Raw genomic sequence first — 19924 nt, 5'->3', positions numbered from 1 at the left:
ACAGCAAAACTCTGTCTCAAAAAAATAGTGGTAAAATATACATAACAAAATTTACCATTGTAACCATTTTTAAGGGTACAGTTCAGTGGCACTAAGCACATCCATGCTGCTATTCAGCCATCACCACCATCCATCTTAGAACTTTTTTCATTCTCCAAAATGGATATTCTGTACCCATTAAACAGTAACTCCCCATTCCCCACAGTCTCCAGCCCCGGCAACACCATTCTGCTTTCTATCTCTGTGAATCCAACTACTCCAGGTAACTCATGTAAATGGAATCAGATAGTATTTGTCCTTTTCTGACTGGCTTATTTCACTTAACGTAATGTCTTTAAGCTTCCCCATTGCATAGTTTCTGGCTCAGATCATTCTGGTGCTCATCTTACAGATGAGGAAGCTGAGGCCCCACAGGAGCCTTCCAGGGCAGAGGTAGAATTGGATCCTGGATCTTCTGCTCAGGACACTCTCCCCAATGTTGCCCCGTTGAGGTAAACTGAGGAATGGAGAGACCAATATGGCAGAACAGGAGGATATTTATTTTAAGGCATGCACCGGCTCAGTGGATTCACATCCAAAAAGCTGAGCTTTGAAAAAGACAGAGCGGGGTTTTTATAAGCGGGCTTACAAAAGGAATACAAAGGCAGTTAACCATATAGTGCATAACTTGTGGCCTTGCATAGCTGGTGGCCTTGTAGCTGAGTCAAAAGAAAAACAAGAACTAGCTAAATACAGACATTTGTAAAACACAGTTATGCTTAAGAAGCCAGGGAAAGGAGTAACAGTAAAGGAATTTGTCTTTCTCTCTTTTTTTTCCTTTCAACCTTGCTCTGGAGGAAAGAGTGGGTGTCTGGAACCCATTCCTTTGGCCTTGGCTTTTCGGACAGCGTTATCTTATAACTGTCCCTGAAGTGAGCTGCTAAGCAGAGGAAAACTTGCTTCTTTTCTTTTTAACCCTTGCCTTGCTTGTTACTTTTCTTGGAGTGAATGAATGCATATTTATTTTCAAATTTCTGCCTCAGCCCTTCTTAGACCAGATCTCACCTTTCTTTTCTAGTAATGCAAGTGAGAGCAACGTGTTCTTCACAGCAGCAAAGCCATCCCTGTTCATACATGTGGAGTTGCCCTTCTCTCTGTTTGCCAATTTGAAGGGTTGCCCAACATTAATCTGGGAAGGGAAAAAGAGCTGCCTCCTAATCAGAACAGTAATGAACATTAATAATCCATTCTCCTTCAAGGGACAAATTTTAAAAAACCCAGTAGCAATAAACTAAAAAAAAAAAAAAAAAAAAAAGGACAAACTCATCCTTTCGCCTCCACATATTTTTAGCTAACTCTTGAACCCAAGGAGGATTTTACCAATGGCTCTCCAGGAATTAGAGTTGTCACACCAGTCTCCTGTTGCCAGGAAATGAGGAGAGCTGTCCTCATCCACATCTGCAGTACCTAGAATAGCCCCCTCTGGCTCTCCAGAGATTGATTCATTAGGCAGGGTTGTGTTTAGGTGACGCCCACACACGAGAACATTCATAGAAGCCATCATTTCTCAGTGAATGCGGTCCTGTAAATGCTGGCGATCTTGTAGCAGTGCTGATTAGCGAGTTGCTGCAACACCTCCGCATATTTTTTTCCTGCTCCTCACTCACCTGCTTTGTCAAAATGAACAAGAAGGAAGCATGATTGGGCTGTGCACCGAGGCGGCAAGGAAGCCCTGGATGACCCTCTTAACAGGTTCATTTCTTCTTGAGCAAGCTTGTTAAAAGTTAGCATTGCTTAACACAGGCTAATTGGCTTCCCTTTCATTTTCTTCCATCCAAGTTTCTATCGGGAATCTTCCTCAGAATAAAATGCCAAGTTGGTTAGGCACTTTCTTATTTTAGTCTTGAGATTACGTTCTTGCTTCAGGAAAGAGTCAAGTTTAATTTTACTTCCAAATCAGCCCCTTCTTGTTACTCTAATCAACAAGACTTTTCTTGGCTGGGAGGTAGGGTTAGGGGAGGAAAGGAAGGGAGGAAAAAAAGCAAGAAAAACAATCTCCTAAACATCAACAATCATTTTTCTTGCATGTAAGATTAGCAACTACTATAGATATAAACATTGTAGTCTAGCACTTCTTTATTTATGACTGTGGCAATGAAAATAACTTGGTACTTAACCAATTATTTTTAAGAGGTGGTAGCACAGTATTTCTTTGAATGTCGAAGAACAGAAATAGAGCCTTTAAGAATTTCTTCCATCTGCCACCCTGAATATTGACTGGGTAGAGATTTAAACAACATGCATGTGACAGAATTGGCCTCATTGCCCCATCTGTAGAACACAAGCCTGTGAAATCCAGTGTGTCTGTGTGACATGCAAGTAGCTCAATCCTGTTTCTCCAGCCAGGGCTCCACTTCATTGTTTGGCCATGGGATGGAGAACACCTTTGCTGGGTGGCAGGATTGACCCTGCTGTAAATAGAGACATTTATAGGAATGAGCACTTTGGATGCCATGGGAATGACAGCGTGTTAGAAGGCTAAACACTGCATAATGAGGTTGATTGGGAATGCCTTTCAAAAGCAGTTTGCTCATTTTAGGGACCTCTCATCACAGGGATAAACAGGAGGCAAAATCTGGGGTATTGGTTTTGTGGTTTCAAATGTCTATTTGAGTTGGAAACTGCTCAAAATGGAAATGGGCTCTTTCTGGAGGTAGCACAGACATCACTTCAAGAGGAGATCCAGAGATGATTAAGATACAGTCTTCCACACAAGGAGCTCCAGGATTTGTAGGGGAGGCAGACGAGTCATTGAAATTGAAAAAATAAAACACCTCACTGGCTAGGAGTTTGCTCTTGACAAGAAGAAATCAATCTCTAGACTGATTCTCTTCCTATTGCTGAGACTAGAGCCCTGCCTTGGAATTTGATTTGGCCCAAGGTCAAGAAAATCTCAAGATCACGGGTCCTTGGATAGCTGGGATGGGGGTGGGTCAATGACTCTGCTGTTGGAGAAGGCACTGAGGTAAGGCCAGTTTTTTATGTACCAGGTCCCCAGCTGTGCTCTAGAAACTGCAGAAACAGAACGAAGCATAAGATTTGAAAACAAACAAATACACTCCACACGTTGGAAGCAGGAGAAATCTTGGCATAGTATGCTGTTGTGGAGTGAGGGAGATTTTTCTCTGTCTTTATATAGATTCAGGCAGGATTGTGTCTGAGACCAGCACTACGTCTGAATCATTGTGGGCCGCTGGGAGGGAGGTATGGCTGTGCCCTGTATGGGGGTCTCAGGGTGGAGAATCACTCTGAAGGATTAAAGGTGAGGCCCTTGGAAAAGGATGAATTCTGAAACAGAAAGCAAAGCTAGCTGCTTCAAAGCACTTTTAATGGGATTAGCACTTTTTATTTTCCTAGGATTCTGGGAATGATTCATTTAGCATTCGGTGTTAAGGTTCTTCCCTCCCCACATTTCAATTTCATATACATTTTCCCTTCCATCTAAAATGTCAGAAAAGCCTGTTACATGTAACACAGCCTGTGTCACTGTATTGTGGAGAATGTAGGGACAGGGCAGCAGTGGGAGAATTGGCCTGGCCTGCATCAGCTGTCTGCGGAGGTCAGCTTGATGGCAGTGATCCTAGGACGTCAGTCAGTCCCCACTCCCTGGACCTATTTTCCCCAAATTACCAGGGACAGGGGAGCCTTAAAGAGAAGATCATGGACTGGGTGCAGCGGCTCACACCTGTAATCCCAGCACTTTGGGAGGCCGAGGCGGGTGGATCACCTGAGGTCAAGAGTTCAAGACCAGCCAGGGCAACATGGTGAAACCATATCTCTACTAAAAATACAAAAATCAGCTGGGTGCGGCGATGAGTTCCTGTAATCCCAGCTACTTGGGAGGCTGAGGCAGGAGAATCACTTCAACCCAGGAGGCGGAAGTTGCAGTGAGCTGAGATCGTGCAACTGCACTCCAGCCTGGGTGACAGAGTGAGATTCTGTTTCAAAAAAACAAACAAACAAAAAAAGGATCATAAAACACTTGGGTCACATCACAAATACTCAAAAAACAGGGCAAGTGCATTCTTAGAGTTTTCTAAGCAGAGAGGTTTTAACTGTTCCTCTTCACTCCCGATTCCCCTGTCCTATCTATTTGCACTGAGCAATTGCAGCCACAATTCTGTTCTCCCTGGGAGCCCCACAAAGCTATCTCAGCCACCGGCCAGCAGCTCATTATTCCTTGTCTGCTGCTTTTGCTCCAGTAGCATTGACCCATTCACTGCCTGTATCAAAGGCACCCACGTTGGGCTGCCCACATCTGTTGCTGCCAATACACTGCAAACTGACCTGTCTCTCCCCTGTCCCAAGTCCCTCAAGGGATTCAGCACACAGCTCCTTGGTTTGGCCCCTCCTTAGAAGCCTGCCTCTCCAGCTCTCAGGCAGGGGACTGTGGCAACTGACACAGAAGACGTTCAGGGAGGCAGACACTGTTAGTCCTTAGAAGAGTTCCTTTTCTTATGCATTGGCTTCCATTAAAGCTCAAACTTTAACATGGACCATATTTTCCTTCCTATGGTCCCAAGACCCTCCATGATCTGAATCCCACCTTCTTTTCCAGCCGCATCTCTCCCCACCCGCTACACTCTCTTGTGGCTCCCTAAACCTGCCATGCGTCTCTCACACACCAGTCTTTGTAAATACTGCTCCCTCGCCTGGCAGGCTTTTCCTTTAGCCTCGCCCACTTTTCCCTTATTTGGACTGAGTCCTACTCATCCTTCTGGCTTCAGCTGTGATACCACTTTTTCTAGGAAGCTACCCCTGTCTACTCCCAATATAGGAGAAGGTTGCTCTTTTGTGCTTCCAGGGTACCCTATGCCACCATCAAAAGGATGTCACTTAACACCGTAACATCTGTTGACTTTTCCATCTCTCCTGTCAGACTGTGTGTTCCTTAAGGGCAGGAACTATATCTTATACTGATTTAAAAAAATTTTTTTAGAGACAGAGTCTTGCTCTGTCACCTAGGGGGAGTGCAGTGGCACAATAATAGCTCACTGCAGCCTCCTCGAAATCCTGGGCCCAAGTGATCCTCTGGGCTCAGCCTCCTGAGTAGCTAATTTTTCTTTTTTTCTTCTTCTTCTTCTTTTTTTTTTTTTGTAGAGACAGAGTCTTGCTATGTTGCTTAGGTTGGTCTTCAACTCCCAGCCTCAAGTGATCCTCCCACCTCTGCCTACCAAAGCGCTAGGATTACAGATGTGAGTCACTATGCCTGGCTGGTTTTATTTGTCATTTTATTGCAAGAGAACAAGAGTTGCTAATCGATTGTTGAATGGATGGTGCACATTGCCTGGGACCAAACTTGTATGCCTTGAGTCTCTTCTTTTAAGACAAGTTTTTCTCCAAGAAGGAACACGTCCCCATTGCACTTAGGTTCCTGATAGACTTACCTCATTGGTCCTCTGGCCTGAGTTTTAGAGACTCCTCCTGTATATGGATCTATTAGAGATAAGAAAAAAACAAAAGTGTTTTTTTGTTTATTTGTTTGTTTTTGGGTTTTTCTGTTGTTGTTGTTTTGTTTTTTTGAGACACGGTCTCACTTTGTCACCCAGGCTGGAGTGTAGTATCGAAACCATGGCTCACTATATCCTCAACCTCCAGGGTTCAACGATCCTCCCACCTCAGTCACCCAAGTAGCTGAGGCTACAGGCATGCACCACCACACATGGATAATTTTTGTATTTTTTGTAGAGACAGGGTTTTGCCATGTTGCTTAGGCTGGTCTCAAACTCCTGAGCTCAAGCAATCTGCTCGCCTCAGCCTCCCAAAGTGTTGGGATTATAGATGTGAGCCACCATGCCCGGCCAACCAAAGTGTTTTCTCCTACTCCCACCCACCACAACACTTCTGACACCAGATGTGTGGGTTTTCTCCCCACACACTAAGCAATTCTGACACCAAATTCTCCATCAAACACCAACTGGATGCCCTATAATTTAATTCAATTCCAACACCGTCTGCCTAGGCCTACAGCATCAGATCCCACAGGTTCGGGGCTCAGTCTCAGAAGACTGCCCCCCACTTCCAACGCCAGTTACGAGCCCTACGTTGTGACCTGTGCTTCTGAACAACCGGCTATAAATCAAGGTTCCTAGGACCCTCTCCTTGGGTTAATTTGCTAGGGTGGTTCACAAAACTAAGGGAAGCACTTTCCTTACATGTATTGGTTTAATAATAAAGGGTGCAGATGAGCAGCCAGATGGAAGAGACACGCAGGGCGAAGCATGTGGGAAGGGGCGCAGAGCTCCATGCTCTCTCCAGCACTCCACCCTCCAGGCATCTCCATAGGTTCAGCTACCCAGAACCTGCTTCTGAACCCAGTCCTTTTGGGTTTTTATAGAGGCTTCGTTATGGAGGCAAGATTGATTAAATCATTGGCCACTGGTGATTGACTTAACCTTCAGTTCATCTCCCTTTCCTGGAGGTTGGGGGGATAGGACTGAAAGTTCTTACCCTAGAATCCTGCTTTGGTCTTTCTGGTGACCTGTCCCCATCCTGAAGCTATCTAATGGTCCCCAGCCACCAGTCATCTCAAATAGCATACAAAAGACACTCTTACCACTTGGGAGATTCCAAGGGTTTTAGGAACTCTGTGCCGGGAACCAGGGGCAGAGACAAAATATAAATGTTTTATTATATCACTATATCACAGCATCTGATAGGGATGGACCACCATAATGCTTCCCAAACTTTAATTTGGGTAGGAATCACCTGGGATCCTGTTGAAATGCAGATTCTGGCTCAATAGTTGGGATGGAGCCTGAGATGCTGATACTGCTGGTTGGGAACTCACACCTTGAATGGTCAGACACAAAAGTAATTGTCTTGTGCAGTCTCTTTAAACTGATTCCAGAATTCTAACATAAAAGAACTGGGAAAAGTTGAAAAGAATGGAGGAAACTTTCTAGGAGTTTTATTTTTTATAATGTTTGGTTTTATTAAGAACAGATGTTTTGGTGGAGCGCAGTGGCTCACACCTGTAAACCCAGCACTTTGGGAGGATCACATGAGCCCAGGAGTTCGGAACCAGCCTGGGCAACATGGTGAAACCCCATCTCTATAAAAAATACAAAAAAATTAGCCAGGTATGGTGGCGCGGGCCTGTAGCCCCAGCTACTCGGGAGGCTGAGTTGGGAGGTTCGCTTGAGCCCGGGAGGTGGAGGTTGCGGTGATCCACCACACTCCAGCCTGGGTAGTAGAGTGAGACTCTGTCTCAAAACAAACAAACAAAACAACACAACGGAAGTTTTCTCTTTTCAGTGCATGTGGCCACCACTGTAGGTTGGCTGTGCTTACTCCTAAGACCAATCCTCTTCTCTCTCGTCTGTCTAACACAGAGGCTGCCAAGGCTCCAAAGCCCACTTTCTCAGCCTCCCTTGCTGCTCAGGATGAAATATGTAGAGCTGGAGAAGAGACATGGTTAGTCCTTATGTCCTGCTTTAAATGGTGATGTGATGGCCATTATCTGGATCCTTCATGGAATTTCAGCCGTTCCAAGGTGTCAGGCCAGTGTCTGGGATTCTCTCAACCTTTCGCTTTTACAAAACCCTGGGAGTCGGACAGCTGCTGCAGCTCAGTCAGACCAAACCTCTCTGAATACCACCAAGAACCGGGTCAGTTTCACATCTCCTTGATCATAACTTTTTCTGCAGTTGGTTTGTTTGAATCAGAATTATATTACATTTTTGGTCATTTTAAACAATATTGGACATCTTAAACTCTAGACTTTTTTTTTTTTTTGAGGTGGAGTTTCACTCTTCTTGCCCAGGCTGTAGTGCAATGGCATGATCTTGGCTCACCACAACCTCCACCTCTCGGGTTCAAGTGATTCTCCTGCCTCAGCCTCCTGAGTAGCTGGAATTACAGGCACGTGCCACCACACCCGGCTAATTTTGTATTTTTAGTAGAGACACAGTTTGTCCATGTTGGTCAGGCTGGTCTTGAACTTCCGACCTCAGGTGATCCGCCCACCTAGGCCTCCCAAAGTGCTGGAATTACAGGGTTGAGCCACAGCACCTGGCCCTAGATTTCTTTTTATGAGATAAAAATAAATCTCTTACTAGAGTTTTATGATCCTTGCATTCAAACTGTAATACAGTATGCAGTTTTTCAAAAATTTCTTCTTGTTTTTTTGTTTTACAGGCAGGGTCTTGCTATGTTGTCCAGGCTGGTCTCAAATCCCTGGCCTCAAGCGATCCGCCCACCTCAGCCTCCCAAAGTGCTGGGATTGCAAGCATGAGCCACCACATCCAGACGGAATGCAATTTTTAAAAATTAATATTTATATTGTCTCATTAGCAAACTGATACACACTGTTTACGGAAATCTCTAAAAATATTTAAAAAGTAGAAATGGGGGAAAAATTAGAGCTCCAGTCACTGAAGTACTCTTAACATTTTGACATATTTTCTTCCAGTGTTGTGCAGTTGTGATAATATGGTACAACAAATTTGTGTCCTTTTTTGTTTACCATTAAAATGAGCACCTTAAGGATTTCTTTTTGGAATGATGAAAATATTCTAAAATTTATTGCGGGAATGATTGCATAACTCCATGAATATACTAAAAATCATTGAACTGTAACTCTCAGTAGGTGAATTATATGGCATATAAATTATTTATCTCTCTCTCTCTATATATATATTTTAAGAGACAGGGCCCAGGCTGGAGTGAAGTAGTGTGATCACAACTCGCTGCAGCCTTGAACTCCTGGACTCAAGCAATTCCCCTATCTCAGCCTTCCACAATAAAGCTATTTTTAAAAAAATTTTTAAATAAGCATTTTCAGGCTGGGCGTGGTGGCTCACGCCTGTAATCCCAGCACTTTGGGAGGCCGAGGCGGGTGGATCATGAGCCTGGGCTATTGCCCAGGCTGGAGTGCAGTGACACGATCTCTGCTCACTGCAACCTCTGCCTCCTGGGTTCAAGTGATTCTCCTGCCTCAGCCTCCCGAGTAGCTGGGACTACAGGCGTGCACCACCACAGCCGGCTAACTTTTTGTATTTTTAGTAGCGACAGGGTTTTACCATGTTGGCCAGGCTGGGCTTGAACTCCCGACCTCAAGTGATCCACCCACTTCGGCCTCCCAAAGTGCTGGGATTACAGGCGTGAGCCACCATGCCCAGCCTTTGGTGCTTTTTTGTACCTAGAATTAGCTCCTCCCATATTGTGCCAAAGTGTAACATTGCTTAAGCATTTATTGAGTGCTTGCTACAAGTCAGGTGTGGACCACACTAAGTCCACTACTCACATTATTTCCTCAAATTCTTCAGCACCCTAAGAGGCCTATTCTACCCCTATTTTTGAAAGCTGAAATTGAAACTCCAGGAGGACAACTAACTCACCCAAGGTCACGGGGCCGATAAAGAGAGGAGCCGGGTGCCTACACAGCTCTGCCTGGTCCCTGAGGCCATGGTTATTACATTCCTTTTTCAGATGGTAATTTTTTAGAACCTTGCTAAGTTTCAAAGGCAAAAATGCTATCCTGTTCTAAATTGTTTTCATGGTGTTGGACATTTCTTTGTGTTTACTAAACTAGACACGTTCTTCTGCTGTAAATTAGCTGTTTCCCAGAGTTAGCTATACAACTGGAAGAGTGAATAAAATGCGACCTATGGCTTGTCACCATAGTTAGAAAGAAAAACGCCAGACAGTTTCCTTGTTTGACACCTGCTCAAATATGGAAGCACTTTTAATGAGAGCTGACATGACTTGGGGGATTTCCTAACCATCATGCTTTTAACACAGGTGCCTGGTTCTCCCATTGGTTCCTTTCACCTGGCTGAGACCAGATACTGATCTGTGAGAGCAGCACAGTACAAGGGAAGGCTCCCTGCAAGGGAGGGCTGCAGGCTAGGCTGGCCCTTCAGGGTAGTGTTTTGGTTCTTTCCCGAAGCAGGAGGCCTCGCTTGGAGCATTGCTTTGCTCCTAAATTACTTAACCAAACAGCGACTTATTTTCCACAGTCAGGTAGACAAACACCACAATGATGAAAATACCAAGCACAGCAAGCTTCAAGCCCACTGGGAAACCTTCTTCTCTCCAGCTCTCGATAGTCTTGTCTTCCTCGCAGTAGTCTCTCTCTTTGGTGATAGTCCCATGTGTGATTCTGGTGCTTGGTGCTCTTGCAGCCCACCTGTGAAAACATCAGTGGCTCTTAGGATTGTGGACAGCTCTGGTGCACCTGAGCACCCCCTTAAAGTGAAGCCCAAGGGTGCAGTCATGGTGGGGCTTTAGAGGTAGCCTCTCCTCACTAAAAACCTATCCTAATTTTTTTTTTTTTTTTTTTAAGACAGGATCTTGTTCTGTTGTCCAGGCTGGAGTGCAGTGGTACAATCACAGCTCACTGCAGCCACAACCTCCTGGGCTCAAGACATCCTCCCACGTCCGCCTCTCGAGTAGCTTGGACCACAGGTACATGCTACCACACCCAGCTAATTAAAAAAAAAAATTTTGTAGGCCAGGTGTGGTGGTTCACACCTGTAATTCCAGCACTTTGGGAGGCCAAGGCAGGCAGACTGCTTGAGCCCAGGAGTTTGAAACCCTGTCTCTACAAAAAATATAAAAATTAGCTGGGAATGGAGGCTGAGATGAGAGAATCAGTTGAGCCTAGGAGTTCGAGGCTGCAGTGTGCTATGATTGTGCCACTGCACTCCAGCCTGGGTGACAGAATGAGACCGTGTCTCCAAAAAAATTAAAAAATAAATTTTTTTGTAGAGACAAGGTCTCACCATGTTGCCCAGGCTGGTCTCAAACTCCTGGGCTCAAGGGATCCTCCCACCTCAGCCTCCCAAAGTGCTGGGATTACAGGCATGAGCCACTGTGCCCAGTCTCTAATTTCAACAAGTGATATTAACAGCATATTGGGGGATATGAGGTCTCTCTTCTTCATTGTTTCCACCCACTTGTGTACCACTTCTTAATGCCGGCATAAAGCCTGACTTGGCACAGGCCTTGCAGATCCCCAAGTCCCCGCTGGGAAATTGTATAAGTGGATGGGAAGCCTCAGTACTCAGGCCCCCTCCTTCCTCCCTTCTCAGGTACAAACACCACCTTTCAGGGTGGAGAGGAGAAGCGCCTTTGCAATCTGCTTATTTTGCACTTAAAAGGGCAAGAGTACTTTCTGAAATTTTTTTGGGAGAGCCTTATGTTTCCACTAGTCTAATTCTGCAAAACCTGCTGAAGTTTATTCAGAAGTTAGGAAACTCTCCAGAAAGCTTTACTTTCTGACTAATACAATTGCCTGTCTTGAGCTTTTATTTGAACTACCTACTCTTTTTATTCGTTTTTAAAAATTGATACATAATAGATTTACATATTTGGAGGTATATGTAATTTCATATTACATACCTATTTTTTTGAGACAGGGTCTCACTCTGTCGCCCAGGCTGGAATGCAGTGGCGTGATCATAGCTCACTGCATTGCAGCCTTGAACTCCTGGGCTCAACTAATGCTTCCGTGTCAGCCTCCCAGGTAAGTGGGACTGTAGGCACATACCACCACGCCTGGCTAATTTTTAAATTTTTCTGTAGAGACAGGGTCTCACTATTTTGCTTAGGCTGATCTCAAACTCCTGGCATCAAGTGATCCTCCTACTTCAGCCTCCCAAAATGCTGGGATTACAGGCATAAGCCACTGTGCCCAGCCAACATGTGCTATTCTGATACCTTCATATAATGTGTAAAGATCAAATCAGGGTAATTGGGATATCCACCACCTTAAATATTTGTCTTCTCTTTATGCTAGGAATGTTTAAATTATTCTCTTCTAGCTATTTTGTAAGTGTTCAATAGGTTATTGTTAACTAAAGCCACTCTACTGACCTACTGAACCCTAGGTCTTATTTATCCTATTTAACGGTGTATTTATATCCTTTTTTTTTCTTTTTTTTTTTTTTGAGGCAGAGTCTCGCTCTGTCGCCCAGGCTGGAGTGCAGTGGCATGATCTCGGCTCACAGCAAGCTCCGCCTCCCTGGTTCAAGCAATTCCCCTGCCTCAGCCTCCCGAGTAGCTGGGATTACAGGCGCATGCCACCACGTCTGGCTAATTTTTTTGTGTGTTTAGTAGAGATGGAGTTTCACCATGTTGACCAGACTGGTCTCGAACTCCTGACCTCAGGCAATCCATCTGCCTCGGCCTCCCAAAGTGCTGGGATTACAGGCAAGAGCCACTGCACCCAGCCTTATATCGTTTAAATTTTTTTTTTTTTTTTTTTTTTTGCCTCTTGCCCATATTCCAAGACACAAATAGAAAGAAATGTTTCCAAATGGCTACACATCAGGAGACTTGGGCTGTGATCTCAGTCCACTGTGTCTTTTGCCCTGTCCTCCCAATTCTCCCGGGCCTATTTCCTTATCTCTAAATATGAGCAATGAACTAGAAACTTTGGCTTTGAAATTGTTGGATATTACAAATCTTTCTCCTTTCTCAACAGATTATTTTCAGGCTAAACCCTTAACAGAAATCTGAATAATTAGTTTTTTCCAGAGCTACAGAATACAATAATATCAATTTCCACATATGCTAAAAAACATCATTACCTTCTTCCCTTGGAAGGCTTATAATCCAAGCAATAGGTATCTACAGCTTTGGGTTTAGTGGTGGAAGCCTCAGGCCACTGATAAACAGAAAGAAAATGTCAAGAGGAATTTGTTTCCAATGTCTTGTACAGATAACCTTGGTTTTTATTCTAGAAAAAGTCACATAATGTGCCAAAAGTTTTTGGCACATTAGGTAGTTTGGTACTTTATAATACAGACTTGTTTGTCTTTATTCAAGAATTAGCAAAAACATCCAAGTTCTATGGAGTAATATTTTACTTCAGTGACTCGTGTGAGAACAATACACGTACAAGGGACTAGGGCCACGTGATGAGAACAGCACTCTGTTCTTAAATATCAGCTCTATTTTGCTGCTTTATTTGTACTTTATTGCTTGGAGCTCTTTTTTATGAGCATGCATCATTTTCTACAAAGAATAAAGTAATTTTAACAAAACAAGTTGACTATGAACAAGGACTAGAAAATAATTTAGGAAAATGAAATGTTGCTTTGTAAGAGAAGTAGGACCAATTGTAGGGGACTCCTGGGAATGTGAAGATGGGGTGTCAGATGATGTTGCTAATTCTATTGATCAAGCGCTAAGCCCCATTTACCCATTAACTCACTGAGGCCTTCCAGTGAGCACCACCTGCGAGGGAGCACTCCACCCCTATCTAGTAAGCACTATTCTGTTTTGGAAATGAGTCTGAGACACAGAAAGGTTAAGTAACTTGCTAGAGGCTACACAGTATTATCAGTGGAGAACTATGTGCTTGGACTACTCCACTAGACTTCTCTCTACCCTTCAGTTTCTAAAAATAATTTCCCCCTATAGGAAATCTTGATTACTCTCATCCACTCAGATCACTCTTCTATGCTATATTTCTTCAGCCCTAATATACACATTTTGTACTGTAGTGTTTTGTTTGTTTGTTTGTTTTTGGAGACAGAGTCACCCAGGCTAGAGTGTAGTGGCACGATCTTGGCTCACTATAACCTCTGCCTCCTGGGTTCAAGCAATTCTCCTGCCTCAGCCTTCTAAGTAGCTGAGATTACAGGCACACTTCACCATGCCAGGCTAATTTTTGTATAATATTTTTAGCAGAGACAGGGTTTTGTCATGTTGGCTAGGCTGGTCTCAAACACCTGGCCTCAAGCAATCCACCCGCCTCAGCCTCCCAAAGTGCTGGGATTACAGGTGTGAGCCACTGTGCCCAGCCCTTATGTTTTATTTATTCATTTAACAATTATTTGTTGCGTGCTGCTGAGTGCCAGGCCTGACGCCGGCTGTGAAGATTTCAGAAGGGCCTGCCAAACCGTCCCTGTCCAAAACAGCTCACTACCAAGCATGGTTATTTTGTAAGTGTTCTGCACTGGCTTCCTTCTTCCCTAATCAGACCATCTGTTGGATCTCATGGAGCTGTCTCCTGTTTCTCTGTAATCAAGCCACAGTATCTAACATTTGGGGCCACTGGTAACTTGCCGTCTACTCCCATGCTGGAAGCCCAGGACCCTTGAACATAAGAGGCGCTTTCTGACACCTGCTGTGCTGTCAGAGCCTGCAGGCTGCAGACAGTGAGTCGGGAACTGGGGAATTCCCAGGAGTGGTAGAAGGAGCTGGGACTCGCGTCAGACAGGGAAAGGACTGACCGAGACCAGGACAGAACAAGAAGCACAAGGAAAGTCAAGAGGAGAGTAATGACCGCAATCCCAAGGTAGACTGGACTGGAGTGTCTGGAGGGTCCGACAGGAGAGGGGCATTTGTGTTCATCACGGAGCTACCAGGAGAAAGGAGAGCCTGGGTCTTAGCAAGGATGTGCTCAGGACACAACAATAGAGTGGACCCCTCCAGTGAGTGTGGACTATGACCTACGGCAGTCCCAAGGGTCCCAGTGCAGGGTGGGCTGGGGAGGGCACGGCTTGCTGTAGCATCACGCACTGCTAGTCACCATCTACCCAGTACAGGTCACCAATGATGGAACAGCTACAGCCTCCTCCCCTTCTCCTGTACTCCCTGTGCCCCCTTCTTTTTTTTTTTTTTTTTTTTTTTTTGAGACGGAGTCTCGCTCTGTCGTCCAGGCTGGAGTGCAGTGGCGCGATCTCGGCTCACTGCAAACTCCGCCTCCCGGGTTCACGCCATTCTCCTGCCTCAGCCTCTCGAGTAGCTGGGACTACAGGCACCTGCCACGATGCCCGGCTAATTTTTTGTATTTTTTAGTAGAGATGGGGTTTCACTGTGTTAGCCAGGATGGTCTCAATCTCCTGACCTTGTGATCCACCCGCCTCAGCCTCCCGAAGTGCTGGGATTACAGGCCTGAGCCACCGCACCCGGCCCCTGTGCCCCACTTCTTAAACATGTTCTCAACAGTGGTTTAGCGATACTCAAGCAAGGCCTTTGCATATGTGGGAAGTTGTGCACCATGCAAGAGTGCCACATGCAAACAGCACATCTCCCCGTGTAGACACTATAGATTTACATACCCTTACCACATACCCTTCCAGGAACAGGGAAGCAAAGGCTCTTGAGGAAGAGATACTTCAATTTCCCACAAAGGTGCTATGTGGGTTAGTGTTGGCATGCTCACCAAGAGATATTTCAAGCTATTTCCAAGGGTATTGGAAAAAATCATTTATAAGCAAATTCTTTTTTTACTTATGGAAAATTTTAAGCATATACAAAAATAGACAACAGTATCATGAACCTCTACATATCCATCACATGCAACTTCTTTTTAATTCTCTTAAATTTAAAAATAGATACGTGAAATAAAGCATTTGGGGTAGAAGTTCATTGCAAAATCAAATGATAGAATTTCACAGCTCCTAGGCAATCAAGTACTCCCCTTGTGCCATAAGGAGATTTACGCCTTTTATTTCCTTTTCTTTTACAATTTGTTTTCTTTGTTATCATTCATATGTAGAGTTCTCCTGCAGTATGTAGAAGGTGGACATTGTCATTTTCAAAAATGGAGTAATTATGGCCTATCTACCTCACTGTGCAGCTATCAATAATGATTACTATTATAAAGACCATATAACAGGGAAAAGGGTTATTGATTAGTGTTAATAAACAGGGTATAAATTGTACATAAACAGTGATGTCTACTGTGTAAACATATACTAGATATGCATGTAAACAAAAACTAGAGGTAAACTGAAAAAATAAAATCAGTTTTTGCATCAAGTGGTGTGTTTGCAGTTGATTTATATTTCGTCTTTTAAAAAATTCCATTAATGCTGTTATAATATGATTTTCACTATAAACAACATTTACAGTGGAGCTAAAAAATATTGATGTTTATTAAAGCAGTGGCTCAGCGAGGGTAAATGGCATCCAGGAGACACATAATATCTTTGCTCTCTTCTCCTTAGGCCCAGAGCTAGAATCTGCAAAGACGGCTGTTTTAGCAAAGCATTTGGAGCCCAGAGCTGGGGAATATGTGACCCTCTCTGCTTTTCCACCCTCTTCGTTATACCTCGGCATTCAAGTCTGAAAATTGCACCACACTCCCAAGGCCTGAAGCATATTGCTGGCCACAGCTGTAGTTAGTTATAAAAGTAGTAAGTCAGAGATATGCCAATACAACAAACTGTGACTGTCTCACTACAACACTAGCTAACACGTATATGGCATTCCCTGTGCACCAGGCACCATTCTAAGCATTTTACATCAGTAAACTAATTTCATTCTCAAAACCACCCTATGTGAAAGGTGCTTTTATTGTGCCCATTTTACAGATGAGAACGCTGAGGCATAGAGCATTTAAGTAGCTTGCCCATGCTCACACAGCTGGTGAGGCAGTGGAGCCAAGAGCCCCACAGTCCCTGCCCATAATCACCACATGGTACTGCAGCATGATAGTGGAGGGAATTAGAAATACCATGTTCTGAACATCTATTATCTTGGGCATTTAACGTACTTCAATTAACTTAATCTTTCTTTCTTTCCTTTTTTTTTTTTTGTGACAGAGTCTTGCTCTGTTGCCAGGATGGCGTGCAGTGGCGTGATCTCGGCTCACTGCAATCACCGCCTCCCGGGTTCAAGTGATTCTCCTGCCTCAGCCTCCTGAGTAGCTGGCATTACAGGCGCGAGCCACAACACCCAGATAATTCTTTTGTATTTTTAGTAGAGACGGGGTTTCACCAGGATGGCCTTGATCTCCTGACCTTGTGATCCACCTGCATCAGCCTCCCAAAGTGCAGGGATTACAAGTGTGAGCCACCATGCCTGGCCAATTCACTTAATCTTTCTAACAACTCTAGGAGGTAATTATTGCAGTCACCATTTTACAGAGGAGGAAGTAGAGGCTTAGGGAGCTGAGTTATTTGCCCTAGATAACACAATTCATAAAAGGCACAGCTATAATTTAAACCCAGATATTCTGGCTCCAGTGCTGTAAAAAATATATGTCTATTATTATAGAAGAACTCATCATTGAAAATATGTCAAAACATGTTTTTAAAAACTTTTCATTAATTAATAAATTATCAAAATCATTAATTTCCTATGGAAGTAACATTTTTAGCCAGTAGTTCCATTCTTAATTATCTCGGATGAATTGACATTTTCATAAGGATGTTTTTTTCCAGGTGGACTATTTTGTGCTAATTCTGGCCTACTTAGGTATATCATAGTCAGTCTGAAATAATATTGCGTATGATATTTTATGTCATACTGTATCACATTATAGTTAACTACAAAACACTGGGCTAACATCCAGAGCCAGAAAGAACAATAATCATTTTGTATTCTCATTAAAATCATCAAAAAGTACATTTGCTTTTTTTTTTTTTTTGAGATAGAGTCTTGCTGTGTCGCCCAGGCTGGAGTGCAGTGCCACAATCTCGGCTCACTGCAACCTCCGCCACCCGGGTTCAAGCAATTCTCCTGCAACCTCCGCCACCCGGGTTCAAGCAATTCTCCTGCCTCAGCCTTCTGAGTAGCTGAGACTACAGGTCCATGCCACCATGCCTGGCTAATTTTTGTATTTTTAGTAGAGATGGGGATTCACTATGTTGGCCAGGCTGGTCTTGAACTCCTGACCTTAAGTGATCCACCCACCTCAGCCTCCCAAAGTGCTGGGATTACAGGCGTGAGCCACCGTGCCCAGCCTACATTTGGTTTTTTAAAAATAATCTACCTTGACTAAAGCCATCACTAACTGTCCATAATGAAATACAAGTTTCTTTGCATTTCCACAAGACATATATTTACCGTGTAGGCTTGAAGCTGGCCAAAATTTCACAGGCTGACACCTACAATTAAGGGTAGTCAAGAAAAGGATGCTGAGAGCCCAGTTTCCTACCCTTTCTTTCGCTTGTTCTCCCAAGACTCCTTACTGCTGGACTTGGAGAAGTCAGAAGGCAGGGATGTCCCTGAAGCTTAGAGATGGCATTCTCTCCAAACTGAAACATAATTCATTCTCCAATTGCTCTAATTCAATAATGCAATTACTTCTTAAAGGCCTATATGTAGAATTGGACACTTTTACAAATGACATAGCAAACTGGAAGTTCTGACCTGCTTACAGGCAGAAAAAAAGAAAAACTTCCTTTTGATTTACAGACCTTTAAAACTGAGTTAACTCCAAATCCCTTTATTGACTAAAAATTATTAAGTTAGTAAAAGATCTATAATCATAGCAGATTTTACTTCATTGTTTTTGCCTGAATCCTGATATGATAAAGCTTTTATTTAAAACGTTGTGTTCTCTTTTTTTTTTTTAACGTTGTGTTCTCTTAACCCAAGTAATGATTTTGAATTAACTAAAAGGCTTTAAAAATTATCTGCACCACATTAACAAAAGAAAGGTTAAAAACCTTATGATCATCTCCATTCCTGGTTTTTAAAAAATCTTCTAGTAACCAGGGGAGGTGGCTCACGCCTGTAATCCCAGAACTTTGGGAGGATGAGTCAGGTGGATCACTTGAGGCCAGGAGTTCAAGACCAGCCTGGCCAACATGGTGAAACTCCACCTCTACTAAAAACACAAAAATTAGCCGGGCATGGTGGTGTGCACCTGTAATCCCAGCTACTTGGGAGGCTGGGGCGGGAGAATCGCTTGAACCCGGGAGGTGGAGGTTGCAGTGAGCTGAAATCACGCCACTGCACTTCAGCCTGGGTGACAGAGCTACACTCTCTCTCTCAAGAAAAAAAAAAAAAAAACTTTTGGCAAACCAGGAATAGGAACTTCCTTAACTTGATAAAAGACATGTTCGAAAACCTACACCGTAAGTCATACTCAAAGGTAAAATATTAGAAGTATTTCCTTTAAAATCAGGACCAAGGAAAGAATGTCCACTGTCATCGCTCTTCACTAGTATAATAAAAAGTCTTACCCAGCACAGTAAAACAAAAAGAAATTAAAGACATACAAACCAGGCTACAAAATAATCTGCAGAAAAAGTATTATAATTGCAAAGAGTTTATTGTCGTAAAATCAATATACAGAAGTCAACTTCATTTCTATACACCAGTAACAATTTAAAATATGCTTTAAAAGAGGTCCTATTCCCAATGGAGCAAAAATTAAAAGCCTACCTACTAATAAAGCTAACAAAAGATGAGCATATCCTTTACTAAGAAAATTATACAATCTTACTGAAGGACATTAAAGGAAGTTTCAATAAATGTAAAGACATTAAAATACCCATTTAAATACACAGGACACAAAGATGGAAACAATAAGCAGGGGATTCCAAAAGGGGGAGCGAGGAAGGCAAGGGTTGAAAACATAGTATGGGGTACTATGTTTACTACCTGGGCGATGGGATCATTAGAAGCCCAACTCTCAGCACCACACAATATACCTGTGTAACAAACCTGCGCATGTACCCCCTGAATCTAAAATTTTAAAGTAAATAAATAATCCATTAAAAAATACCGATGTATATATGGAAACTTGATATATGACAAGAACTAACATTGCAGCTCAGAAGAAAAAAAAATGGACCATTGGAAAACAGTATTGGGAACAAATAGGGGTGGATGTACTTCTCTCAATTTATTCTGCTAAGTACAGCCAATCCCCCTGGACATTATACCTATAACAAGCCTATGAAGACTCTGAAAGATATAGAGAGAAGGTCCACAGGCCAGGGAGGTTGAGACTCAGAGAAGACAAGGTGGCGAGTTCCCGGGTTTTTTTTTTTTACCTTATATATCCCGGACTGAGGGCTGAAGGAGCTGACAACCTGGAAACACCAGGGATGCAGGTGAAAAAAAGCTCCCGGAAAAGCCAAAAGACAAGGAAAAGGGCAGCCTAGTAAGACAAAAAACTTTTTGACGTTAACTGCCCTGTGGCAGCCAAACTGCCCATCTCCACCCCTACTAGCCAAGATGCATGAGA

The 19924-nt window shown here is 43.5% G+C and overlaps 1 protein-coding gene across 6 annotated transcripts in view; it reads right to left on the bottom strand.

Moving 5' to 3' along the window:
• Window positions 1-1289: 1289 nt before the first annotated feature.
• The window catches only part of LEMD1 (LEM domain containing 1), a 61083-nt gene continuing 42448 nt past the window's right edge, over window positions 1290-19924 (bottom strand). For 2 of the 6 annotated variants that reach the window (XM_054522127.2, XM_054522131.2), the window contains one exon: window positions 9690-10171. In XM_054522127.2, coding sequence (XP_054378102.1) covers window positions 10050-10171 — 122 coding nt within the window. In that variant the 3' untranslated portion in view covers window positions 9690-10049. Of the gene's footprint in view, window positions 3328-5426; window positions 5476-9689; window positions 10172-12575; window positions 12653-19924 lie in introns of those variants that run through there. The other 4 variants (XM_054522120.2, XM_002809557.4, XM_054522128.1 and 1 more) reach the window with 4 other exon arrangements.

This window comes from Pongo abelii, chromosome 1, assembly GCF_028885655.2.
Source record: "Pongo abelii isolate AG06213 chromosome 1, NHGRI_mPonAbe1-v2.0_pri, whole genome shotgun sequence".
Classification (NCBI taxonomy): domain Eukaryota; kingdom Metazoa; phylum Chordata; class Mammalia; order Primates; family Hominidae; genus Pongo; species Pongo abelii.
Note: the sequence above shows the minus strand (reverse complement) of the source record. Positions and strands in the feature narration are given on the sequence as shown.